This window comes from Pristis pectinata, chromosome 34, assembly GCF_009764475.1.
Source record: "Pristis pectinata isolate sPriPec2 chromosome 34, sPriPec2.1.pri, whole genome shotgun sequence".
Taxonomy (NCBI): domain Eukaryota; kingdom Metazoa; phylum Chordata; class Chondrichthyes; order Rhinopristiformes; family Pristidae; genus Pristis; species Pristis pectinata.
In genome coordinates, this window is record NC_067438.1 from 15,188,948 (window position 1) to 15,216,695 (window position 27,748).

General features: G+C 51.9%; 1 protein-coding gene across 1 annotated transcript in view; it reads right to left on the reverse strand.

Annotated features, from left to right (window-relative positions):
* LOC127586103 (collagen alpha-1(V) chain-like) overlaps positions 1-27,748 on the reverse strand; it is a 234,419-nt gene that overhangs the window by 54,395 nt on the left and 152,276 nt on the right. The window contains 14 exon segments of the mRNA XM_052043933.1: positions 2,183-2,272; positions 3,308-3,415; positions 3,510-3,563; positions 4,420-4,473; positions 5,914-5,967; positions 11,888-11,932; positions 12,927-12,980; positions 14,032-14,076; positions 14,602-14,655; positions 16,566-16,619; positions 17,897-18,004; positions 21,008-21,061; positions 24,915-24,959; positions 25,073-25,126. Coding sequence (XP_051899893.1) covers positions 2,183-2,272; positions 3,308-3,415; positions 3,510-3,563; positions 4,420-4,473; positions 5,914-5,967; positions 11,888-11,932; positions 12,927-12,980; positions 14,032-14,076; positions 14,602-14,655; positions 16,566-16,619; positions 17,897-18,004; positions 21,008-21,061; positions 24,915-24,959; positions 25,073-25,126 — 873 coding nt within the window.

Sequence of the window (27,748 nt, forward strand, 5' to 3'; positions counted from 1 at the left end):
AGTACATGTGACAATAATAAACCAATTACCAATAAGTGGGAGCAGATCATCAGAGGCCTGATCTGGTGATCGAACCATCACCAGGTCAAACCTACAACCATCAGGTTCTTGAACCGACCTGCACAACCCTAACCCTACCCCAGCAACGGAACACTACAGACCACCTCCTGCACTGCCATGGACTTGTCTCTGATTGTCGTTTTTGCACTAATGCCTTGATTTGCACCATCTTTTATTCCCCTTCACTGTCTTAAGTGTGTAATTTATATTTTTTTTATTCAAAATAAACATTATTCATAATAAAAGACAAACTATACACAATTACAAAACAGTGCAAACCTTTACATTCTTGTACAGATCATTCATTAGTGTTACCTTTTTATATAGAAAACAGCACCGATGCCACACGTGTGGCTCCCTGGAAGCTACCCGGTCCCGTATTTACGATATTTAGGGGCTTTCTCGCCTGTCCCCGCCCCTCCCTCTCCAGTGGCAGAAGAACCCTAAACTGTCGTCCTTCCCCACTGAGCCTTTGCGTTGGCCACGCCTAGCTTCAGCGCGTCCCTCAGCACGTACTCCTGCAGCCTGGAATGTGCCAGCCGGTAGCATTCCCCTATGGACATCTCGCAGTGCCGGGAGACCAACAAGTTTCGGGCAGACCAAAGAGCGTCTTTCACCGAGTTGATGACCTTCCAGCAGCAGTTGATGTCTGTCTCTGTGTGTGTCCCCGGGAACAGCCCGTAGATCGGAGAATCCTCTGTTACGCTGCTGCTGGGGACGAACCGTGACAGGGACCCTCGCATCTTTCGCCACACCCTCCTCGCAAACCTACAGCCCGCAAAGAGATGGGCGACCGTCTCGTCCCCAGCGCAGTCGTCCCGGGGGCAGTATGTTGTCTGTAAGTACCTGCCTGTGATGCTGCTGCAAGCAAGGTTTTCATTGCACCTGTACCTCACCGTACTTGTGCACATGACAGTAAACCCGGCCTGACTTGAACATAGTAAGCACTAAGTCTTATGTAACAGGATGCTGTGTAAACTCATGTGGACAGTAATGGGGATATCATGAGATCCTGCAATATGCCCTTCCATGCTGATAAAATACGGAGCATTGCCAGAAATGTTCATTTTTAATTGAATTAAACCAATGAGATTATGAAGTACAGTCTGTCACATTCAACGTGTTAACTTCCACAGATCACTTTACGATTCAAAGACCGTTGGGTCTCAGACTGTTCGAGGTGGTTACCAAGCCGACAACAGTGCAGTGGGAAGAGGAGTAGTTGGCTCCTTCTCACAATGGGGGAGCCAGCTGGGCCCAACACGTCGCCTGAAGTGGCAGATTGCAGGGAGATTTTTCTCCTTCGTATCGTTTCCACAGATGTTCACCACGGCCGCCTTTCACAATTCACTCAAAGCAGCAGCTTCTCTGCCAGTGGGCCTGGGGCGGTGAAGCTTAACGGTGATGGGATCTCCATGAGTTGTGCCCTCAACTGGGGCTCCGCTCTGATCCAAACCGTGCTCCAGTCTGATCCGTCTCGATCAAATCCGAGCGATTCTGCCCAACGTAGGAAGGGGGTCGGAGAGACAAAAGAGGTTGGAGGGGAGGATGGTAGATAGGTAGGCAGAGAGAAGAGGCAGGGGAGAGAGTTGTGGGGGAGAGAGTGAGTTGGGGGAGTGAGTTGTGGGGGAGAGAGTTGTTAGGGGAGAGTTGGGGGCAAGAATTATGGGGAGGGAGTTGTGGGGGAGAGAGTTGGGGGAGAGAGTTGGGGAGAGACTTATGGGGAGAGATTTGTGAGGGAGAGAGTTGTGAGTGTGAGTTGTGGGGAGAAATGGGGGAGAGAGTTGTGGAGGGGAGAGTTGGGGGAGAGAGTTGGGGAGAGAGTTGTTGGGTGAGTATTGTGGGGGAGAGTGTTATGGGGAGAGATGGGGGAGGGAGTTGTGGGGAGAGAATTAAGGAGGGAGATACGGAGAGAGTTTGGGGGAGAGTTGTGGGGGAGGGAGTTGTGGTAGTGGGAGTTTTGGGGGAGAGAGTTGTGGGGAGAGTTGGGGGAACAGAGTTGTGGGGGTGGGTTGATGTGTGAGGATTAGGGGTAGGGAGTTGGGGGCAGGAGCTGAGGCTCCACCCAGTCTCTCCAGCCCGCACTCTCTGACCGACAGCTGTTTCCCGTCCAGTTACTCACCGGAGTTCCAGGCAATCCAATCTCACCGGGGAAGCCTCTCAGTCCAGGGGGTCCATTTTTGCCTGGGCCTCCAGGAGGACCAGGGTCACCCTGTGGTAGACAAGAGGTGGCAAATGGTTCATCAACAGTCAACACAACCTGTTCCTGTAGACCGAACACAGTGGACAGAGGTGGAGGGAGCCAGCAACTGGTTAACACGGTGAGGAGGAGAGGAGGAAATACTGGAGACAGAGAGGGTGTTGGAGGCAGACACAGAAAGGTAGAGGGTGTGAAGAGGGACAGAGACGGTGGAGGAGGGCGGGAGAGAGAGAGAGAGAGAGAGAGAGAGAGAGAATGGGGGGCAGAGGGAGAGTGGGGAGAGAGAGTGGAGAGAGAGGGGGAAAAGAGAGGGGAGAGAGAGAGGCAGAGGGGAAAGAGAGGAGAGAGAGAGGGGGAGAGAGTGGAGAGAGAGAGGGGAGAGAGAGAGAGAAGGGGAAAGAGGGGAGAGAGAGGGTGCAGAGAGGGGAGAGAGAGAGGGTGGAGAGAGAGAAGGGGAGAGAGAGAGAGGGCAAAGAGAGGGGAGAGAGAGAGGGGGAGAGAGAGAGGGTGCAGAGAGAGGGGGTGGAGAGAGAGAGGGGGAGAGAGAGAGAGAGAGAGAGTGTGATAAATGGAGACAGAGAGAGAGAGAGAAGGGAACTGTCTCAGTGACTGAGGGGGAGACAGAGACAGTGTCCAACAGAGGACAAGATGGAGACAAAGAGAATGGAAAAGGCCAAGAGAGGTGAAATGCTAGAGGAATAAAGAGAGAGAGGCAAATGAGGAGATCTATAGATACAGTGGTACTTCAGGACATATTGACCTGAGGAATGACCAAATAGCTCTGAGGACCAGTCACCCAGGTGCCCTCCCTGCAGGGCTTGTGGTTGGAGCGGGGCTGAGTCATTAAACACACAGGGTAGAGGAACCGATCAAACAGAGGACCACCTCCCACCTGCCAGTGAGGTCACACACTCCCCCCACCCAGAAACCGGTCCTGGCACCGACCCCAAGTTCCCACCGTCCCAGGTTGGGTGGGAACATTCCCTTGCTCTTCCTTTGCGACCATGTTCCAATACGGCCCACCATCCCGTCTGGTGATCCTCTCACCTTTGTGCCTTCTTTCCCAGATGGGCCAGAAAGTCCTTGTTCCCCGGGTGGCCCAGGAGGTCCGGGGTGTCCCCTCTCTCCCATTTGTCCCGATTCACCGGTGGAGCCCTGCGGAAAAAGTCAAAGTGTCGTGTTAGTGTCCGAGCTTACGGCAGGCAGACGGGAGGGGAAGGGGTGTATGAGCGTGAACGGCGGGACTTGCCTGAGGTCCAACCACGCCAGGAGGTCCAGGAGGGCCAGTCTTGCCTTGGAAACCCTGGAGACCGGGGCCGACACATCAGCAGGCGTTGTCCGTGGACATGGGGGGAAGAGAGAAGTCAGCCATGAGGAACAGCCAGCGACACGTTCGAGCCTGGTGCTCTCACTGCCCGATACGTCTGTTGACACCTACCCTACTGGGAGACTTCATCCAAACTAATACCTCCAACCCAATGAAATGCTGCCCAATAAACTCCTGGCACATTAACCGTCCCAGTGAGATCCTTCCCTGCAGTAAATTAACTCTCCTAATAAGCCCCATACCACTAGTGCATGAACCAATCCAGCATAATCCTTCTCTGTAATCAATAAACTTTCCTCATAAACTTCTTACCACTGGTACACTAACCATCCCAATGAAATTGTTCACTGCAGTAAACCAACTCTCCCAATAAACACTTAGTACATTAACAAACCCTAATGAAATGCTTCTCTGTAGTAAATCAACTCCCCCAATGAACCCCTTCCCACCGCTACACTAACCAAGATAAGAAATCTTTATTAGTCACACGTACATCAAAACACAGTGAAATACATCTTTTTGCTTAGTGTTCTGGGGGCAGCCCGCAAGTGTCGCCACGCTTCCGGTGCCAACATAGCATGCCCACAACTTCCTAACCCATACATGTAATGTGGGAGGAAACCGGAGCACCCAGAGCAAACCCACGCAGACACGGGAAGAACGTACAAACTCCTTACAGACAGCGGCCGGAATTGAACCCAGGTCGCTGGCGTTGTAATAGCGTTATGTTAACCGCTACACTACCGGGCCTGCCCACCCTACGAATCCACCCTTCCAGTACAACAGCTTCCCAGCCATGCGTTCTGAGATGCTGCATCCAGGATCTACTCACCACTTCTCCTCTCTGTCCAGGGTGTCCGGGGAGCCCATCCTTTCCTGGAGGTCCCTGTTGACAGAAGGGAGCAGAGTTAGATGACAAGACCACCTCCCTCCACTGCCATACTAAAATCCCTCGGCAGTGCCGGAGGGGTCGCAGGGCGCTCAGTGGAGTATCTTTGCCAGGGAGGCTTGAGCCACAGTTGTGGGCGTCCACAAAGGCACAGGGTGAGTGGGTCTGACTGGACGGGGGTGGTGCCGACAGAGGCCATCACCGGAGAGGAGCCACATGGTCCCACTGTGTGGGGGACCCTGCCCTCGCTGACCGCCACTGTTTGCGTTCACCAGGTCTTTGGTCAGATTGACGATGGGTACACACCGAGCACATCCCGACAGGCACCTGACCTGGTCATCTGTCATGTCACACCCAAACATCTGCCCATCCTGCAGTGTGAACTCCCCCGATCCTCATCTCAGTCTGTCTCCAGACACACTGACCCACCATTGGTACAGGATGTTCCGCCCCAGTTTGTGTGCATTTCACACATCCCACAGGGGAAGGGAACGTGTGTGTGTGTGTGTGTGTGTGTGTGTGTGTGTGTGTGTGTGTGTGTGTGTGTGTGTGTGTGTTTGCATCTCTGTGTGAGTGTGTGTGAGAGTGTGTATTAGAGTGTGTGTGTATATGTATATGAGATTGTGTGTCCCTGTGTGTGTTTGTGTGTGTGTGTGTGTGAGTGTGTGCTTGAGTGTGAGAGTGTGTGTATGTCTGTCTGTCTCTCTCTGTTTGACAGTGCATGCATGTGTGTGCGTGTGCACGTGAAATTGTGTGTCCCTGTGTGTGTGTGTGTCTCTCTCTGACAGTGTGTGCATGTGCGAGTGTGTGTGTATATGTATTTGAGATTGTGTCTGTGTATGTGTGTGTCTCTCTCTCTGTTGACTCTGTGTGTGTGTGTGTGTGTGCATGCGTGTGTGTATGTGTGTGTGCATGTGTGTGCGTATGTGTGTGTGCGTATGTGTGTGTGCATGTGTGTGTGTGCATGTGTGTGTATATGTGTGTGTATGTGTGCATATGTGTGTGTATGTGTGTATGTGTGCATGCGTGTGTGTATGTGTGCATGTGTGTGTGTATGTGTGTATGTGTATGTGTGCATGTGTGTGTGTATATGTGTGTGTGTCTGAGTGTGTGTGTATGTGTGTGTATGTGTGTGCATGTGTGTGTGTATATGTGCGTATGTGTGTGTGTATGTGTGCATGTGTGTGTATGTGTGTATGTGTGTGTGCATGTGTGGGTGTATGTGTGTGTCTGCGTGTGTGTGTGTATGTGTGTGTATGTGTGTGTATGTGTGTGTGTGTGCATGTGTGTGTGTGTGTGGGTGTGTGTGTGTGTGTGTGTGTGGGTGTGTGTGTGTGCGTGTGTGTGTGTGTGTGCACGCACGTGCATGTGTGTGTGAGAGAAAGAGCATCAGAGCACCACAGGGTAGGAACTGGAAAATGAGGCAAGTTCACTCACAGGAGGTCCTTTTGGTCCTGGGAATCCAGTGGGTCCTTGAGGTCCAGGAAGTCCCTGCATTGAAGAGGACAGAAGAAGAAGATTACTTCTTTAAAGTGAGACACACCGTGTGGGTACTCACCAGCAGGAGCACTGGACCGTCCGACATACAGGTTCCCCAACACATCTTCACACAAGTCAAAGACATCAAATACAAAACCCACCAAGGGCAAGTCTGTCCCCGCCCCTCACAGTGCCCACCATGGACATTCCTGACCCACTGAACAAGCGGTTCACATACAACACAACTCCAGCCTCCATCAGGGACAGGACGACCAGGAGCTCCCCCACCCCACCACGTTCCCGGTGGGCCCAGTGTTCCTACTGCTGCCAAACCCTGACCGTGAGATTCGGTTAGTGGGGAGGTGGGTGGTCCTTACCGGTGATGGGGTATCAGGACAGCTGTGAGCCCGAATTGCCTGCAGGGTGCACGTGTGCTCCATGGGGCACGTGCGCCACAGGCCACTGGCAGTGCTGGTTACTGGTGGGAAGCCATTTTAATTCCCCTCCCCATCTCCACCCCGACCTGTCTGTCCTCGGCCTCCTCCACTGCCAGGGTGAGGCTAAACCCACCCCAGAGGAACAGCCCCTCATATTCCCCCCGGGTCGTCTACAACCCCACCGCAGGGACATTAAATTCTCCAACTTCTGGTAACCTGCTTCCCCTCTGTCCCTTTCCTCTCTCCTCCTGATCTACCCAGTTCCTCGTACAACCCCCCCCCCCCACCAGCCCCCACCACCCTGTCTCCATCCCCTCCCCCAGCCACTCCATCTGTCCGTCACCTATACACCCCCCCCACTGGGTCCCCTCCCCCACTGTTCCCCTCTGCCCTCCCCACCTCCCTCCCTCGATCCCACGCTCCACCTCCCTCTCCTATCGGACACCACCACCTGCAGCCCTGTGTCACCCCCACCTCCCAACCTCTTGTCACCATTCCCACTCCCCCCCACTTCCCCTTCTGCCTATAACCCCCCCCCCACCCACTGGGATCCACGCATCACCCCCCAGCTCTTGCCCCACCCCTTCCCCTCCACCTCTTTACGCCGGCCACCTCCCCCTCCAGTCCAGATGAAGGGTTTTGACCCATAACGTCGACCGTCCATTTCCCTCCACAGAAGCTGCCCGACCCGCTGAGCCACACCCCGCCAGCGTCTCGTGCGTTGCTCCGGATTCCAGCACCCGCAATCAGCGCTCCCCCTACCTCCGGGGGGAGGGAGGGTGCGGAGGCAGCGAACGGCTTCAATCAGTCCCCACACCACTTGCTGTGGGGCGCGTGTTGTTGGCTGAGAGGACACTCTGCCGGGAAGCCCTGCCTCAGTGTGAAAGGGGATCAACGTGCTGCCCAGGGACTTCCGATGAAGCAGGCAGACCAGTTTTCCCATTGCTCCGTACCTCATCCTGGATGGCAGATCAGCGGCAGCTCGGGCCAACAAAGTGGTGAAGAAGGCCTGTGGGATAGTGGCCTTCATTTGGCAGGCCAGGGAACAGGGAGGTCTCGGTACAACTTTATGAAACATTGGTTGGGCCACAGCTGTGTGCAGTTCTGGTCACCACACTACAGGAAAGGATGTGACTGCACCGGAGAGGGTGCAGAGGAGATTCCCCGGGAGGCTGCCTGGGGTGGAGTGTTCCAGTCATGAGGAGGGAGTGTAGAGGCTGGCTCCGTTCTCCTCAGGGGAACATTATGAGGGGAGTAGGTAGGGTGGACAGTGATAAACCTTTCCCCATGGCAGAGGTGTCAAGAGACCAGAGAACACAGTTTTAAGGTGAGAAATAAAGGGTTCAGAGGGGATCGGGGGAAGACTTTTTCTCACCCAGAGGGTGAGGGAGGCAGAGGCTCTCACAATGGACCAGCATTTGAAACCCCAAGGCCCAGAAAGCTACAGACCAAGTGCAGGTGAATTGCATTAGTATGGATGGCTGGCATGGACACGATGGGCCGAAGGGCCTGTTTCTCAGCTGTACAGTTCTATGATCCTCTGACTCCCGCAGGTTACTGTCGGCCGTGTAGTGCTGAATCCCACAGGACCACAGCTTTCCCACCGAAGTAAATCCAGTCATGTCTCAACATTGGAGCGGTGCCTGCAGCTGCTGAAGGTCGGAGCTCAGCAATTCCCAGCTTAGTTTGCCCATGGGGTTGACAGTGGGGAGGGAAGTTCTGGATGTTCTGGTCAGCTGGACTGAATTGAGTCATAGAGTCATGCAGCACAGAGACAGGCCCTTCGGCCTAACTGGTCCATGCCAACTAAGATGCCCCAGTCAACCTAGTCCCATTTGCCAGTGTTTGGCCCATCACCTACTAAACCCTTCCAATCCATGTACCTGTCCAACTGTCTTCTAAAAGTTGTTATTGTACCTGCCTCAACCACTTCCTCTGGCAGCTCGTTCCCTGTACACACCACCCTCTGGGTAAAAAAATTTGCCCCTTAAGTGCCTATTAAATCTTTCCCCTCTCACCTTAAACCTGTGCCCTCTAGTTCCTGATTCGCCAATCCTGGGAAAAAGACTGAGTGCATTCACCCGATCTCTGCCCCTCATGATTTAAGACACTTCTATAAGATCACCTCTCAGTCTCCTACGCTCCAAGGAAAAAAAGTCCCAGTTTGTCCAACCCCTCCCTAAAACTCAGTCCCTCATGTCCTGGCAACATCCTTTTAAATCTTTTCAGCACCCTTTCCAGTTTAATGCCATCTTTCCTGTTGCAGAGCAACCAAAACTGAACACAATATTCCGAGTGCGACACACACAACACGTTGGAGGGACTCAGCGGGTCAGGCAGCATCTATGGAGGGAAGTGAACAGTCGACGTTTCAAGTCGAGACCCTTCATCAAGACTGGGTCCATCCTGATTCTGATCCTGATTCTGTGGTCTCGAGCTGAAATGTTGACTGTTTATTTCCCTCCATTGATGCTGCCTGACCTGTTGAGTCCCTCCGGCGTTTTGTGTGTGTGTGTGTGTGTGTGTGTGTCTGTGTGTTTTGCTCCAGATGCCAGCATGTGCAGAATTTCTTGTGTCTCAATATCCCAAGTGCAGCCTCACCAGCATCTTGTACAATAATGAATGGGAAATAGAACTGAGTCCATGGAAGTGTGAGGTAAAACGTTAGTGAAGGTGCACGAGGCCAGGGGAGACACAGAAATGGGAGGATGCTGATTGGCGTGGGAGGAATGGGTCTCCGTCTGTGCACTCAGACAACATCAGAAGTCAATCAGGTGGATAAACAGGCAGACAGAAGGCTGCCCTGTACTACCCAAGGCACCGGGAACTGGGAGGTTACAGACAGTCCCTGGCTTACGACAGGGTTCGGTTCCTGAGAAATTGGAAACGAGCAGAAACCGTGTGCGGGAGAGGATGGCACAAGCAGCGGTGACAGGAGAGCAGGCAGGCTCGGGAAGAGCGGCCTCACCGACCCAGTGAGTGAGCGAGGGCACCTCTCAGCGCTCCCGGCTCTGCTCGGCTCCACCCAGCGCCCCCGGTTGTTGTGGCTCGGGGTTGGGGGGAGAGAAGGCGCGGGGAAAATCCCCCCGTTCCCACCCGCAGCAGCCGGCAAATCCACCCCCATCCATCCCGCTGTGCATATGTAGCGGGAGTCCAGAAGTCAGGCGTTTGTTACCCGAGGGGAACCTGTGTACTGGAACTGCGTGCAAGACTCGGTCCACCGCTTTTGTCTGTGCACAGTTCTGCTCAACACATTACAGGAAAGATGTTGTTGCACTGGAGAGGGAGCTGAGGAGATTTATGAATACTTTGTGCCGGGATTGGAAAACTGTAGCTCTGAAGAAAGGCTGGAGAAGCTGGGATTGTTTTTCTTGGCTTGGGGGAGACTTAAATGAGGTGTATAACATCATCAGGGGCCTGGATAATTGAACAGTGTAGATTTAAAGTGACTGGTAGAAGGATTAGAGGGGAGACGAGGAAAAGTATGTTCACCCAGTGGGTATTGGGGGTCTGGAACTCTCATCACATTTAAAATGTGCTTGAGTGCGTCCTTAAAGGACAGTGACATGTAGGGTTAGGAACCGAGTGTTAGGAGGTGGGGGAGGCTGAGTGGGTAAGATAAAAGCTGAAAATGCTGGAAAAACTCAGCAGATCGGGCAGCGTCTGTGGAAAGACTAACAAGAGTTAATGCTTCAGGTCAAAGAGCCTGCATCCCCACAGACGCTGCCTGACCTGCTGAGCGTTTCCAGCATTTTCCGCTTTTATTTCAGGGTTTCCACCAGCTGCGGTATTTTGCTTTCCGTTTTGCTGTTTCCGAACCAGGACAGACAGGATGGGCTGAATGGCCTCATTCTGTGGTCTCCAGTCTTCAATGGTCTTTCCACCTCTCTCTCTTTCCTTAACCTGCCACTTTAATAAACCCACCTCTTTAATCAAAGGTCACCGAGCTGAAAGGTAAATGGTTTCTCTCTCCGCAGGTGCTGCCTGACCTGTTGGGTAATTCCAGCCCTTTCCATTTTATTTCAGCTTTCCATCTTCTGCAGTATTTGTTTCTTTGCTCGAGCTTCAGGTCTCCTGTCCTGGGATCTCCTTATGCAGTGTTGCGTGAATTGTTGCCTGAGATGGACTCCCCACATCGCCTTGGCCTGCTTCATTGTGGGCGCTTAAGGGAGAGTTACTGAGCAGTCTCATCTCGGAAGCGCAAAGGGGCAGTGGGTCTGCTGCAGGATTTACCACCTCACGGCCCAAAAACTACCCCCACCACCCCCCCCATGCTTGGTGAGTTCGGGGGTTCACCCCCAGGGGAAGTGACTGGAGTCTGGGAGGTGTTCGAATAATGTCAATAACCCAGAACACTGAGGAAATGTTGTAAAGCCCAGAATAAACCTTCCACTAATGAGGAGTAGATCTATCCTACATTATAATGACACAGAAGGAGGCTGTTTGGCCCATCAGGTCAATGTTGCCTCCCATTAGTCCCATTTCCCCTCCCTCGCCATTGTCCCACACAGAAGAACAACTTAGGACAAAGAACAGTACAGCAATAGGAACAGGCCCTTCGGCCCACAATGTCTGTGCCGACCACAATGCCAAATTAAACTAAATCTCTTCTGCCACACACTGCCTGTATATTCATGTGTCTATCTAACAGCCTCTTAAACGCCACTGCCGTATCTGCTTCCACTCCCACCCCAGGCACCCACCACTCTCTGTGTAAAAAACTTGCCCCGCACATCCCCTTTAAACTTTCCCCCCCCCTCACCTTAAACGAAAGTCCTCCAGAGCTTGACATTTATACCCCGGGAAAAAGATTCGGATTATCTACCCGATCCCTGCCTCTCAAAATTTTATATACAGGAACACTCCTCAGCTTCTGACGCTCCAGAGGAAACAACCAAAGTTTGTCCAACCTCTCCTTGTGGCTCATGCCCTCCAATCCAGGCAGCATCCTGGTAAATCTCTTCTGCACCCTCTCCAAAACCTCCACAATGGGGCGACCAGAACTGCACACGGTGCTCCAAGGTTTTATACAGCTGCAACACGACTTCCTGACTCTGACTCAGTCCCCTGACCAATGAAGGCACGTATGCCTTACACCTTCTTTATCATGGCATGGCAACGTTCAGGGAGCTATGGACTTGGACCCCAAGATCCGTCTGTACACCGAGTCGACAATAGGAACAGGAGTGGGTCATTGACCCTGCACCACCATTTCATATGATCGTGGCTGATCATTCCCAAGTGTCCTCTTTCCATGATCTCCCCACATTCCTTCATCTCCTCAGCATTAAGGAATGGTTCAGGGCCACTGAATGGACGGTGAGAGGCGACCCTGGCAGAGACAACGGCGTTGGCTGTGAAGTGGTGGGGGGGGGGGTGGTGTCGGTGGGTGGACAGTGCTGACTGATGGAAGAGGAGGCTTGGACTGTCTTGGACTGCTTGACCCCTTTTCCTCTTCAGAAGGCAGGGGTTCACTGGAGGCCGGACGGACTCACCCTTTCTCCGGAAGGACCTGGAGGACCGTCGGTTCCTGAGGTTCCCTGTCGAAAGAGCAAAACGAACAGGATGAGTTGCCGTGGTTTGTCCAGTGGGGTGAGTCTGCTTCCTGCGGTGACTCGACCAAGTAACAAGAGTCCTCACTGAAACTACACACTGATCCACCCTCGGTAACACCACCCTGCTTCCTTCCCAACTCCCAGGTTACAGCCCCAAAGACTCTGTTAGACCCTGTCCAAAGCTTAAAGGCACCACTCAAAGCACATTGTTCCAACTTCTCATCTGGTACAAGGTCCACAGTTATAGCGTGTTAATGGTCTCCATTATCTCACTATTAAGACACTCTCTGTCCTGCTCTAAGTACAAAGCTCCCAGCTATAACACCTGTTATCACATGTTGGGACCCCATCCCACACCTGGTATAAAGCTCCAAGCTCCAGTACATAGCCCCAAAGCAAAGCTCTCTGTTATAACATAATTATGTACCCAGACCTCATTTAGGAGCTCTGATTTATAACACAGACTCTCTCATATGCAGAGGTTTCAGCCTGTAAGATATAACACTCTGGGCAGGCACGGTAGTGTAGCAGTTAGCATAACGCGTTACAGCGCCAGCGACCTGGGTTCAATTCCGGCCGCTGTCCGTAAGGAGTTTGTACGTTCTCCCCGTGTCTGCGTGGGTTTCCTCCGGGTGCTCCGGTTTCCTCCCACATTCCGAAGACGTACGGGTCAGGAAGATGTGGGCATGCTACGTTGGCGCCGAAAGCGTGGCGACACTTGCGGGCTGCCCCCAGAACACTCGACGCAAAAGATGCATTTCACTGTGTGTTTCAATGTATATGTGACTAGTAAAGATTTCTTATCTAATCTTTCTACTATGCACCCCACCCATAATAATGTTCTCAGTTCTAACACTCTCCCCGTTATATACCCAGCCCTCAGTAGATGCTTTCACTCTAAGATCAGATGCCATTTAACAAACAAGTGGGTGCATCAATGCTGGGATCGTCAGACCCTGCACACACCCATTCTCCTCACCTTAGCACCTGGTTTGCCAGTCGCTCCTCTTGGGCCCCGTTGACCTCGTGGTCCCTGAGAAAGAAAGGCAACGTTATTACTTAGTCAAGTCCAGGTCCTGGCAGAGGAGGAGCTGGGAGGTGGGAATCACATGCACCCTAACCAACCTAACAATTGGCTGAGACCCCTCTCAGTCTCACTCTTCCGATGATAAATACTTTGCAATAACGACATAGAACAGTACAGCACAGGAACAGGCCCTTCGGCCCCACGATATCTGTGCTGACCATGATGCCCATTTAAACTCATCCCACCTGCCTGCACATGATCCATATTCCTCCACTCCCTGCCTGTTCATGTGTCTGTCTAAATGCCTCTTAGACATTGCTGTTGTATCTGGCTCCACCACCACACCTGGCAGCCCGTTCCAGGCACCCACCGCTCTCTGTGTAAAAAACCTGCCTCACAAATCTCCTTTAAACGTTCCCAGGATGGAAATGTCAAATTTCCACCCTGGGAAAAAGACTCAGATTATCTACTCATAATTTTATATCCTTCCATCAGGTCGCTCCTCAGCCTCCGACATCCCGGAGAAATTAATCCAACCTCTCCTTACAGCGAATACTCTGTAAACCAGGCAGCATCCTGGTGAACCTCTTCTGCACCCTCTTCAAAGCCTCCACATCCTTCCTGTAATGGGGCGACCAGAAGTGCCAAATGTGGCCTGTAGATAGGTTTATACAGCTGCAACATGATTTGCCTACTTTATACTCAATGCCCTGACCGATGAAGGCAAGCGTGCCGTACGCCTTCTTTAAAATCCTATCCACATGTGTTGCCACTTCTAGGGAGCTATGGACTTGCACCCCAAGATCCTGCTGTACATTCGTAATCCTAAAGGTCCTGCCGTTTACCGTGCACTTTCCTCTTACACTTGACCTCCCAAAGTCCAACACCCCACGCGTGTCTGGATTAAACTCCATCTGCCATTTCTCTGCCCACATTTCCAACTGGCCTATGTCCCGCTGTATCCTTTGACGACCTTCCTCACTACCCACAACTTTGCCGATATCCGCCAACTACATCGAGAAAGAACTCAATTGAAATTGGTAAAGATCCGACGTACCGTGGGTCCACGTTGCCCTCTTTGTCCCAACTTGCCTTGCAGACCCTGTGAGGATAGAAGGAAGAATGAGGTTGCGATGTAGAGAAAGACGCAGAAGGAAGTGAAAGAGAAGAAGGGAGAGAGCAAAGGAGGAGTTGGTTTAGAGGAGGTAAAGGGGCTGAACCGAAGAGCGACAGAGGGCATGGAGAAGGATAAGGCAGATGGACGAAGGCGCAAAGGGGGAGGCTGAGGAAGCAGAGATGAAGAGGTAGAAATTGAGTGGAAAGAGAGGAGACCAGATGGAGGAGATAGAGGGGAAAAATGCTGAAAAGAAAATCAGGGAAGAAAATGGAGAAGCGAGTTAGAGGGGGACGAGAGGAACAGAAGGTGAATCCATAACAACGGGGGGGTGGGGGGGGGAAGCTCGAAGAAATACCGAAAGGGAAAAGGAGGTTGTGAAATAGATAGAGTGTTAAAGTGGAGAAAGGGATGCGGACGGTGGGGGAGAAGCTCAGCAAAAGTGATTGGCTCAAGTTACCGAGCGCGTCCTTCTTTGTTAGCGCCTTCATTGCGTTGTTTCTCAGAACTTACCCGAGCACCTTTCTCGCCGTTGGTGCCTGGGAATCCTGGGAAACCGAGAGAACCCTGGGGAAAGAAGGCAGGGGTTAGACAGGCTCAGCAGTGGCGGGTCACAGATGCCTCAATGTCCTCCCTCCAGCCCTGCCTTCAGACAATTACCTTAACCTGCCAGTGCATCACCAACTGAACGGGGCATTAATCCCAAAAGACATGAGGGGGTAGAGAGTCAGTTTTTTTCTCAGGGTAGGGGAGTCTAGGGGGCATAGGGGTAAGGTGAGAGGTGAAAGATTGAAAGGGGACCAGAAGGGCAACTTCCTCACACAGAGGGTGGTGGGTGTGTGGAACGAGCTGCCAGAGGAAGTGGGAGAGGTGGGTACAGTTACAAAGTTTAAAAGACATTTGGACAGGAACGTGGACAGGAAAGGCTTAGCAGGACACGGGCCAAATGCGGGTAAGTGGGACTGGCTTAGGTGGACAAGTTGGTCAGCACGGACGAGTTGGGCCGAAGGGCCTGTTTCCGTGCTGCGTGACTCCATGAAAGACAGAAGTGCAGATCCCTAAGGTGTAATTTCTGGACAGAACTGAGTCAGCGATTTTACAGGGGAGGACGTGACGATTGGCTGCATGCTTGGAAAGGCTGCAGGGTCCAACCTGTTCACACAGGTGCAAAGGATCTAGAATTTTCCTTTCAGTTATTCATTCAGAGAATCTGGGCGTCACTGGCAAGGCCACCAGTTATTGCCCATCCCTTATTGCTCCTGATAAGCTGAGGGTGAGCCATTACTGCAGATCTCTGGAGAATGACTGGGGCAGTCCCCACAGCAGCAGAGGAGTGCAGCGGGTAGAGCCACCGCCTCACAGCTCCAGAGACCCAGCTTCGATCCCGATCTCCGGTGCTGTGTGTGTGTGTGTGTGTGTGTGTGTGTGTGTGTGTGTGTGTGTGTGTGTGTGTGTGTGTTCGTGTGTGTTCGTGTGTGTGTGTGTGTGTGTGGGTGTTTGTGTGTGTGTGTGTGTGTTCGTGTGTGTGTGTGTTCGTGTGTGTGTGTTCGTGTGTGTGTGTGTGTGTTCGTGTGTGTGTGTGTGTTCGTGTGTGTGTGTGTGTTCGTGTGTGTGTGTGTGTGTTCGTGTGTGTGTGTGTGTGTGTTCGTGTGTGTGTGTGTTCGTGTGTGTGTGTGTTCGTGTGTGTGTGTGTGTGTGTGTTCGTGTGTGTGTGTGTGTTCGTGTGTGTGTGTGTGTGTGTGTTCGTGTGTGTGTGTGTGTTCGTGTGTGTGTGTGTGTGTTCGTGTGTGTGTGTGTGTTCGTGTGTGTGTGTGTTCGTGTGTGTGTGTGTTCGTGTGTGTGTGTGTGTGTGTTCGTGTGTGTGTGTGTGTTCGTGTGTGTGTTCGTGTGTGTGTGTGTTTGTGTGTGTGTGTGTGTTCGTGTGTGTGTGTGTGTTCGTGTGTGTGTGTGTGTGTGTGTTCGTGTGTGTGTGTGTGTGTTCGTGTGTGTGTGTGTGTGTGTGTGTGTTCGTGTGTGTGTGTGTGTTCGTGTGTGTGTGTGTGTGTGTGTGTGCAGTTTGCACATTCTCCCTCTGGATTCCCCCGGGTGCTCCGGTTTCCACCCCAACCCCCCAACATGCCAAAGCAGGTTGGTAATTAATTGGCCGCTGTAAATTGTCCCCAGTGTGTGGGTGAGTATTGGAATCTGGGGTTGATGGGAATGTGGGGAGAGTGAAATGGGATCAGCGTAGGATACGTGTTAGTGCGCACTTGACGGCCAGCACAGAGTTGGTGAGCTGAAGGGCCTGTTCCCATGTGTGTGACCCCACAGGCTCTCCCACCGTGCTCAGAGAGGGAAGTCTGGGATTCAGACCCAGCGGCGATGAAGGAACAGCAATGATGCTCAAGGATGGACCCCCTGCGATCTATGAACTTGAACATGATGCAATATTACTGAGTTTCTGTTCCGGATTAGACCGGTCACCCTGACATCCTTACCTTGGGACCCTGACGTCCTGGGTATCCGGGAAGACCAGGTACTCCAAGCTTACCCTGAAACAGAACACTTGATGTTAAACAGTGATAGCCACAATAAGTGCCACGTTATATATTTGGCAGATAACAAAAACATACTTAAATAGCACCTTCAACACAATAATATGCCCCATGTTAACTCCCAGGGTTACCTGTCAAACAGAGGTTAACCTTGAGGTGCATGGGGAGATATCAGAAATGGTGACTCAGTGTTTGGTCCGGGCAATGGCTTAAAGGAGAAGGAGGCAAATTGAGGCACGAAAGGTTGCTGGGCTTAAGGGGGGAGCATGGGGAGGAAGGAGCCAACAAATAAATGTCAGGGCAAGATGGAAATTTTAATTTGCATTGGAAGAGAGAATCAGAATGTAAATAAGATCTTGCGTAAGGCCAGGATACCAGCAGCAAGAAGGTTGGGGTCTTGCAATCAGTCAACAGAGCCTTGGAATGGTCACCTCAAGGTAACAAGTCATAAGTTAGCGTTTGAACACCAGAAGGGCAAAGGTAGAGGGGGGGAGTGCTTGATACGGAGCTGGAAGCAGGTAACAGGGAACGAGGATACAGGGAACATGATGTTGGAAGCTCAGAAGGAGATGGTGATCAGGACCCAATCCACTGAGTCGACTTCATTCACCCTTCTTTGCAAGGCAAGGAAAGGCCAGGAAGCCGTGGGAGGTGCGGAAAGGAGGTGAGGAGGGAGAAAAGAGGGGAAAACGATGAATGGGGAGGAAGGGTGGGGGTGTACGGGAGAGAGGGAAGTAGTGGTGGGTAGGGGAAAAAGTCAAGAGGGCAAGGTAGGGGCAAAGCAGGAGGAAAAGAGAGGGAAAGGGGAAACCGGGGAGGAGAACAAGAGGAGTGTGGGAAGGAGGAGAGGAAACGGGAGGGCGGGGAATGAGTCGGGGTGATGGAGACGGGAAGGGGGAGAAAACAGAGAGGGGGAATGGGGAACGGGGAGCAGGGAGTGGGCTGAGGAGGGAGGAGTGGGGAAGGGCGGGGGAGAGAAAACGGAGGACAAAGCGCGGGGAGAGGAAGCGAGGAGGACGCAGGGAGAAGTGGGAATGAGAGCGGACGGAGCAGGAATTGGGAAGGTGGAAAGGAAGTGGGAGAATTGGGAAGGGGGCAGCGGAGAGGGGAAGGGGCAGGTGGGAGCGGGAGGTGCTCGAGGTGCGTGAGGAAGTGGGGAGGTTGGGGAGGGGGAGTGGAGAGCGGATGGCGGGTGGGGAACCCTCTCACCCGACATTAACGTTAACGAGAACGCTTTGCCCGTCTGAGATGTACCAAAGCACAAGGTCTCTCACCTTCTCACCTGTCGCACCTATTGGACCTGGGTCACCTGGAGGTCCCACTCGACCTTTGGGCCCTTCAGGTCCGTCCTCCCCTCGGGGGCCACTCGGCCCGATCTCGCCCTGCAAACACAATTGGAAAGGCGTCAGTGTTACCACCCTTCCTATCAGTGGTCTGTCCGGGTGTCCAGGTGTCCGGAATGCTCAGGCATGGACAGTAGAGAGAAGTCAGGGGTTCTCCCCTCCCATGGTGATGAATTAGCATTGTCCAGGGTTCTTCACAGACCAAGGGATCTCCTCACCCACAGTGAGGGAGCTCCTCACTCACACACTGAGGAATTTCCTCATCCACGCACTGAGGGATCTCCTCACCCACACTCTGAGGAATTTCCTCATCCACACACTGAGGGATCTCCTCACCCACACACTGAGGGATCTCCTCAGACTGAGGGATCTCCTCACCCACAGACTGAAGGATCTCCTCACCCACACACTGAAGGATCTCCTCACCCATAGACCAAGGGATCTCTTCACCCACACACTGAGGGATCTCACCCATACACTGAGGGATCTCAGACTGAGCTCCTCACCCATAGACTGAGGGATCTCCTCAGACTGAGGGAGATCCTCCACACAGAGGGATCTCCTCACTCACAGACTGAGAGAGCTCCTCCCGGGGTCAGACACAGAGTGAAGCTCTGTCTACGCCGTCCCATCAGACACTCCCGGGGTCAAACACAGAGTGAAGCTCGCTCTACACCATCCCATCACACACTCCTAGGGTCAGACACAGAGTGAATCTCCGTCTACACCGTCCCATCAGACACTCCAGGGGTCAAACACAGAGTGAATCTCCCTCTACACTGTCCCATCACACACTCCCGGGGTCAGACACAGAGTGAAGCTCCCTCTACACACTCCCACGGCAGGTACAGCACAGATTTGATGCACTCAGCAACTCTTCCAGAGTACTGATAGTGTTAAAATCTTTTCCACTAGCCAAAGATGGAAACCGCAGGGAACAACATGGGGTAGATGCAGAGTATAATTCCCGGGACACTGGGAGTGCCACAGTCATCCTCTTCTCCATGCCAATGATGTGGTTAACACCTGGCTAAAGCAAGATCCCATTCACAGCCTCATCAGTCCTGCAGTGTTCCTTGAACCAGGCCCAAACCTTCTGAGCTGGCAGGACTGGCAATGGAGCAGAATGAGGGGATAATTAGATGGTCTGTTCTTTGAAAGATGCAGCACGTTCTTGACTTAAAAGTGTCAGGGCTTTGATTCAGTGAGTGAGGCTCCATGAGCTCAAACCTCGACAGCTTAAAACGATGTGACAATCGCACGAGGTTATTACAACGAATGTGTGCTGATTGCTCAGACAGGATCTCCACAAAGTCAGCGCTGGCTGGGAATCTGAATGAGACAGGATGTTCCTTCAGGAATGAAGCTGACCCTCAACACTACCACCTCCCTCTGGACACCAGAAACCCGAACCAAGCATTGGACAAGACTGCTCCATTCCTGTGGCATACATGTCGGCAGCTGACCCTCACCCACAGAGTCACAAAGAGATGCAGCACGGTCACAGGCCTTTTGGCCCACCGAGTCCGTGCCGACCATCAACCGCACATTCACACCAATCCCATTTGTTAATCTCCCCGCATTCCCAGCATCTCCTCCCCGGATTCTCGCAGCCATCCACACACTGGGGGCAATTCACAGCAGCCACTGACACAGTTACAGAGAAAGTTCAGTGCAGGCAGACATTAAGGCGACAAGGTAGATGGCAAGGTCCAGAGTCCACCTTATCGTTCTAGGGGACCGTTCAATTGTCTTATAACAGCGGGGTAGAAGCTGTCCTTGAGCCTGGTGGTACGTGCTGCCTATCTCTCCTCTGTTGTTCAGTCCAGATGAAGGGTCTCGACCCGAAACCTCGACTGTCCATTTCCCTCCATAAATGCTGCCCGACCCGCTGAGTTCCTCCACCAGCTCATTTCGTACTCCAGAGTCCAGCACCTGCAGTCTGCTGCACAACTTGTCTCTGTCACCCTGGAGAACCTCATGTGGCCCACATCCACAACATGCCTCCTGCGGCCATTCTCCTTCACCCGTTTGAGCAGGCCCCCCCCCCGAGTCCTTGGGAACACCTGCATCCCATCACTGCACACCCATGACTCCTGATGATCCTCACCAAGTTTTACAGATGCACCATAGAAAGCATCCTATTCAGATGCATCACAGCTTGGTGTGGCAACTGTTCTGCCCAAGACCACAAGAAAGTGCAGAGAGTTGTTAAAACAGCCCAGTCCATCACGGAAACCAGCCTCCCCTCCACGGACCCTGTCTACACTTCCCACTGCCTTGGGAAAGCAGTCAATGAAATCAAGGACCCCTCCCACCCCGGACATTCTCTCTTCTCCCCTCTCCCGTCAGGCAGAAGCTACAAAGGCCTGAGCACACATATCACCAAACTGGAGGACAACTTCTATCGCTCTGTCGTCAGACTCTTGACCTCTCACATCCCAATCTACCTCGTCATGGCCCTTGCATTTTATTTGTCTGCCTGCACTGCACTTTCTCTGTAACTGTAACACTATACTCTGCATTCTGTTGTCCTTTTGCACTACCTCGATGTACCGATGTATGGAATCATCTGTCTGGATGGCACGCAGACAAAAGCTTTTCCCTGTATCTCAGTGCATGTGACAATTACCAATACACCCATTCTTTCAACACTCCCCTGTGGCTTGCATTGCATGCCCCCTTAAGAGGCTGCAAAGACCGCATCCACTGGGCTTCACACTGACAAGTGAGAGGACTTGCAAGGCGTCGGTAGCGCAACCTAACAATGCTGTTCTGTGAGTCCTCCTGTTGAAATTCTTGCTCTTTATGCGACTTTCACAACTAGTGTGAGGGTGAAGTGTGTCAGACTCTGTGTGATGGGACAGTGCAGGGGGAGCTTTACTCTTGCATCTAACCGATTGTTTTCATGCCAAAAGCATGGCATGTTGACAGCTCCAAACCACTGCCAAAGCTCGGAGACACTCCAGGAACAGTCTTCGAATGAAGTCATTTATCTTTGCACTTGGGAAACGCAAGTTATTCATAAATAAATGTTCTTACTCTTTCACCCTTGAGACCCATGTCTCCCTTGAAGCCCGGGAAGCCATCTTCACCCTGGAAGGAAGAAAAAAAAGCAATGAACGAGCTGCTATAAAGCAGAGTGATGCTAAAATCAATTGCCAGAATAAAAGGAATTGCATTCATATAGCAGCTTCAGCAACCCAGGGAGCCATAACAACTGTGCTTTGGTGAACTGCACTCACTGTTGCAATGACGTAGAGCCAATTTCACATAGCAAGATCCCACGGGAAGCAAAAGGATTAATAATTAGGCTCACTTGTATCTTCGTGACATTGGCCGTTGGATATTGGGCATTCCCCAGGGCCGCTGGGAAGACTTCCTCGACTTTATGTTGAGTGGGGCTTTATTTCACAACCACCTGAGTGTAATGCAGTACTGCACGGGAGCATAGGGATGGATTAGATGTGAGCAGTCTGGAGAGGGTCCTGAAGCAACAGTTAGCTGGGAGGCAAGGGTGTTAACTGCTGGTCAACACCGACACTGATTGAAATAGAAGGAATTATTGTCCGGTACTGTAAGGAACAGGTAGCGCTCCTCACCGGTTTAATCTGCTGAGTTGCCTGAGGAAAAGATGGAAGTCTCACCCCACGTTGCAAACTCTCAGCCCCACTCCCCTTCTCTGACTCACACCCTGCCTTTAGCAGGACTGTTACCCATGATCGAACTGGAGTCTTCTCCATAGTTTCCCACTCACAGGCTCCTTGGTGCTGCAGGAAGCAGCTCATTCTGAACCGGTCGGACACACGTTTCCTCGCCGGTTCATTCCACGAAGTGATGAGGCTGCCCAAGAAAGGCTTTCACATTGGGAACTCGTTAACAGTTCCTGGGGGTCGATTACATGCCAGCGACCCACTGGTACCACCTCGTCTGTCTTCAGAGTCCTCATATGTGGCACTTTGCACGGTCAGTGAATGGAACATAGGGAAATGGTGCCTGTGCAATTAGACCGTGCATAAACAACGATCTCTTTAAAACCCAGAGGGGTTGCTCCCATCTTCCAATCCTGCAGCCCCATTGACCATGCCAAGCACCTGATAATGAGAATGCCCCATTGACCACTCTCTGTTGGCACCAGATAGGGCCAACTCCCTGGCAGTGATATCTGACCCCAACAGGTCACTGCACCCAGCCTAAAGCAGTAGGAGAGGCGACGGCCTGCGGTGCTTGGTTGGTGGATGCCAAGCCTCGGGTGTAACAGTCCGTGGATTGTAGTAAGGAGGGTGTCCTCAGTTCCACAGACTACCACCTGGAAAGCACAGGTGAGAGCAGGAGATAGGAATGGAAATCTTGTACCTAACAGGAGGGTGAGGGGTAGAGTTACAGATCATACAGCACAGAAACAGGCCCTTCAGCCTAACTGGTCCATGCTGACCAAGATGCCCCATCCAAGCTAGTCCCATTTAATTGGGTAACTGGATCTTTGGGGAGGAATGCATACGAGTTGCAGATGACACGAAGGTTGGAGGTGTTGTGGACAGTGCAGAAGGATGTTGTAAGTTACTACAAGATATCGACAGGATGCAGTGTTGGGCAAAGAAGTGGCAGATGGAGTTCAACCCAGAAAAGTGTGAGGTGATACACTTTGGAAGATCAAACTTGAGGGCAGAATACAAGGTTAATGGCAGGATTCTTAGCAGTGTGGAAGAACAGAGTGATTTGGGGTCTGTCCATAGATCCCTCAAAGTTGCCGTGCAAGTGGATGGGATGGTTAAGAAGGCATATGGTGTGCTGGCCTTCATTAGTTGGGCGACTAAGTTCAAGAGCCACGAGCTCTTGAACTTAATTGCAATGTTACAGCTGTATAAAACTCTGGTTAGACCACACTTGGAGTATTGTGTTCAGTTCTGGTTGTCTCATTATAGGAAGGATGTGGAAGCTTCAGAGAGGGTACAGAGGAGATTTACCAGGATGCTGCCTGGATTAGAGAACTTGTCTTATGAGGATAGGTTGAGCGAGCTAGGGCTTTTCTCTTAGGAGAGACACAGGATGAGAGGCGACTTGATAGAGGTTTATAAGATTAAGGGAGGCACAGAGAGAGTGGACAGTCAGCACCTTTTCCCCAGGGCGGCAACGGCCAATACCAGAGGACGTCCATTTAAGGTGAGTGGAGGAAAGTTCAGGGGAGATGTCAGAGGTAGGTTTTTTACACAGAGAGTGGTGGCTGCCTGGAACACACTGCCGGGGGTGGTGATCGATGCTGATTCAATAGGGACATTTAAGAGACTCTTAGATAAGAACAGAGAAATAGATAAAGAGGGATAGCAAAAGATTGGAGGATAAGATTCATCGATCAGTGGGGTCATCAATCAGTGATGTCATCAATCAATGAGCTCATCGATCAATGAGGTCGTCAATCAGTGAGCTCATCACTTGGTGATGTCATTGATCAGTGAGCTTATCAATCAGTGAGCTCATCGAGCAGTGAGCTCATCAATCAGTGAGCTCATCGAGCAGTGAGCTCATCGATCAGTGAGCTCACCAATCAGTGAGCTCATCAAGCAGTGAGCTCATCGATCAGCGAGCTCACCAATCAGTGATCTCATTAATCAGTGAGCTCATCGAGCAGTGAACTCATCGAGCAGTGAGCTCATCAATCAGTGAGCTCATCGAGCAGTGAACTCATTGAGCAGTGAGCTCATCGATCAGTGAGCTCATCAATCAATGAGCTCATCCATCAGTGAGCTCATCGATCAGTGAGCTCATCAATCAGTGAGCTCATCGAGCAGCGAGCTCATCGAGCAATGAGCTCATCGAGCAGTGAGCTCATCCATCAGTGGGCTCATCGAGCAGTGAGATCATCGAGCAGTGAGCTCATCGAGCAGTGAGATCATCCATCAGTGAGCTCATCGAGCAGTGGGCTCATCGAGCAGTGAGATCATCCATCAGTGAGCTCATCGAGCAGTGGGCTCATCGATCAGTGAGCTCATCAAGCAGTGAGCTCATCGAGCAGTGAGCTCATCGAGCAGTGAGCTCATCGAGCAGTGAACTCATTGAGCAGTGAGCTCATCGATCAGTGAGCTCATCAATCAATGAGCTCATCCATCAGTGAGCTCATCGATCAGTGAGCTCATCAATCAGTGAGCTCATCGAGCAGCGAGCTCATCGAGCAATGAGCTCATCGAGCAGTGAGCTCATCCATCAGTGGGCTCATCGAGCAGTGAGATCATCGAGCAGTGAGCTCATCGAGCAGTGAGATCATCCATCAGTGAGCTCATCGAGCAGTGGGCTCATCGAGCAGTGAGATCATCCATCAGTGAGCTCATCGAGCAGTGGGCTCATCGATCAGTGAGCTCATCAAGCAGTGAGCTCATCGAGCAGTGAGCTCATCGAGCAGTGAGCTCATCGAGCAGTGAACTCATCGAGCAGTGAGCTCATCGATCAGTGAGCTCATCAATCAATGAGCTCATCCATCAGTGAGCTCATCGATCAGTGAGCTCATCCATCAGTGAGCTCATCGAGCAGTGAGCTCATCGAGCAATGAGCTCATCGAGCAGTGAGCTCATCCATCAGTGGGCTCATCGAGCAGTGAGATCATCGAGCAGTGAGCTCATCGAGCAGTGAGCTCATCCATCAGTGAGCTCATCGAGCAGTGGGCTCATCGATCAGTGAGCTCATCAAGCAGTGAGCTCATCGAGCAGTGGGCTCATCGAGCAGTGAACTCATCGAGCAGCAGGCTCATCCATCAGTGGGCTCATCGAGCAGTGGGCTCATCCATCAGTGAGCTCATCGAGCAGTGGGCTCATCGAGCAGTGGGATCATCATCAGTGGACTCATCAATCACGAAGCTTTTCAGTCATTTAGCTCACCAATCACTGCATCATCAATCAGTAGATTCACCATTGGCACTGAGTTAAGAAAAGACCAGGTCTGCGTGAAATATTCTCACCTTTTCTCCTTTGTGCCCCATCAGCCCTCGGATTCCCTCTGATCCCTGAAAGGCAGAGAAGAGCAGTGAGCCACAGGGCTAAGAGTGACTGGTGCGACCCTAATCAAAGGCTCAGTCGCAGACACATGCACCCGGTCACCCCCAGTACCCACTCTCACCTTCACACCACGTGGACCAGGATAGCCAATCGGACCCTGAGGACCTGACGGACCCTGTGAGATAAACAAGAGAGAGAGTTGGTTACACACAACACCAGGCAGAGCAACAGACTGGGGGCTGGTGGGACTCTGGGAGGGGAGTCTCACCTTGCCTCATACTAACACCGCAGCACACACCTCAGGCATGAGATTGCAGGGGTGTACGGTAAGGACATGTTAACTCACTGAGCCTGCCGATGCTGATAGAGCACAACAGGTACATAGGTAGTGCTGCTGCCTCACAGCTCCAGTGACCTGACCTCCGGTGCTGTCTGTGTGGAGTTTGCACGATTCCCCCCAGGGCCTCGGGTTTGCCCCCACATCCCAAAGACGTGCAGGTAGGTTAATTGGCCGCTGTAAATCGCCCCGTAGTTTGGTGGTAGGATGGACAAGGAGAAGCTGGTGGACCTATGAGTACAGGGGATGGGACTGAGGGGAGTACCCTCAGTGCCAGCAGAGACTCAACGGGCCAAAAGGCCTTCTTCTTCATTCCAAGGAAAAAAGAGTGGAACTGTATGAGGTCTAGACCTCTCTGTTGGTTTGGTTGCTTAGAGTGTAGGCATCGTTACCACCAGCAGTCATGCCTTCATCAGATGCATTTGCTTTCCCCACTGTAAGCTGACCATCCACCAGACCTTTTTGTGCTCTTCACAATTCCCTACTTTGAGGGAAGTGGGGGATCAGGGTTGCTCCGAGCTAGTACAGCTTCAATGGGCTGAACAGTCTCCTTCTCGGTCATTGGGAACTATGACAAGTATTGGTATTGGTTTATTATTGTCACCTGTACCAAGTTACAGTGAAAAACTTGTCTTGCATACCATTGGTACGGATCAATTCATTACACAGTGCATTGAGTTAGTACAGAGTGAATTGAGGTAGTACAGAGTAAAAACAATAACAGAATACAGAGTAAAGTGTCACAGCTACAGGGAAGTGCAGTGCAGGTAGACAATAAGGTGCAAGGTCATAACAAAGTAGATTGTGAGGTCAAGAGTCCATTTCATTGTATAAGAGGTCCATTCAAGAGTCTTATAACAGCGGGATAGAAGCTGTCCTTGAGTCTGGTGGTACGTGCCCTCAGGCTCCTGTATCTTCTGCCTGATGGGAGAGGGGAGAAGAGAGAATGACTCGGGTGGGTGGGGTCTTTGATTATGTTGGCTGCTTCACTGAGGCAGCGAGAGGTAAAGACAGAGTCCAAGGAGGGTAGACTGGTTTCCGTGATGCGCTGGGCTGTGTCCACAACTCTCTGCAGTTTCTCACAGTCCGGAGCAGAGTAGTTGCCATACCAAGCCGTGATGCCTCCAGATAGGATACTTTCTATGGTGCATCGATAAAGGTTGGTGAGTGTCAGAGGGGACATGCCAAATTTCTTTAGCCTCCTGAGGAAGTAGAGGCACTGGTGAGCTTTCTTGGCCGTGGTGTCTACATGGTTGTACCAGGACAGGCTATTGGTGATGTTCACTCCTAGGAACTTGAAGCTCTCAACCCTCTCGACCTCAGCACCATTGATGTAGACAGGAACATGTGCACCGCCCCCCTTCCTGAAGTCAATGACCAGCTCTTTTGTTTTGTTGACATTGAGGGAAAGGTTGTTGCCATGACATCATGTCACTAAGCTCTCTATCTCCTTCCTGTACTCCGACTCATCGCTGTTTGAGATACGGCCTACTACGGTGGTATCATCTGCAAACTTGGAGATGGAGTTAGAGCAGAATCTGGCCATGCAGTCATGAGTGTATAGGGAGTAGAGTAGAGGGCTGAGGACACAGCCTAGTGGGGCACCAGTGTTGAGAATAATCGTGCCGGAGGTATTGCTGCCTATCCTCACTGATTGCGGTCTGTTGGTCAGGAAGTCAAGGATCCAGTTGCAAAGGGAGGTGTTGAGTCCCAGGTCTCGGAGTTTGGTGATGAGTTTGCTTGGAATTATCGTATTGAAGCTGGAGCTGTAGTCAATAAACTATAGTCTAATGTTGGTGTCTTTACTGTCCAGATGCTCCAGAGCTGAGTGTAGGGCCAGGGAGATGGCGTCCACCGTCCACTGTTTCAGTGATCAGCAAATTGCAGTGGGTCGAGGTTGTCTGGGAGGCTGAAGCTGATGCGAGCCATGACCAGCCTCTCGAAGCACTTCATGATGGTGGATGACATAGCCACCGGTCAGTGGTCATTATGGCACATTACCTTGTTTTTCTTAGGTACCGGGATGACAGTGGTCTTCTTAAAACAGGTGGGAACCTCAGATTGAAGCAGGGAGAGGCTAAAAATGTCTGCAAATACCCCCGCCAGCTGATCAGCACACGGCCAGAGACACCATCCGGGCCAGGTGCTTTCTGTGGGTTCACTCTCCAGAAGACTGATCTTACGTCCTCAATAGTGACCATGGGTTCAGGTGCATTGGAGGTTGCTGGGGTGGGTGGTGACAAACCAATCCCCTTCTGTTTAGGTAACATAACTGGGTACCGCTTAGGACCACACATGGTGGGTAGATTTTATATCTCCACAGAATGTTTCACATTTGTACACCTTTTGGGTGTTCCCCTGAGAAGGCTGCCGAGGAGACCTGCCTCTCTGTGAAAAATGGCGTCCTAACATTGAATAACGTTCTGCCTCAAAGCCAACCTACAAATAACACTGAAGGAA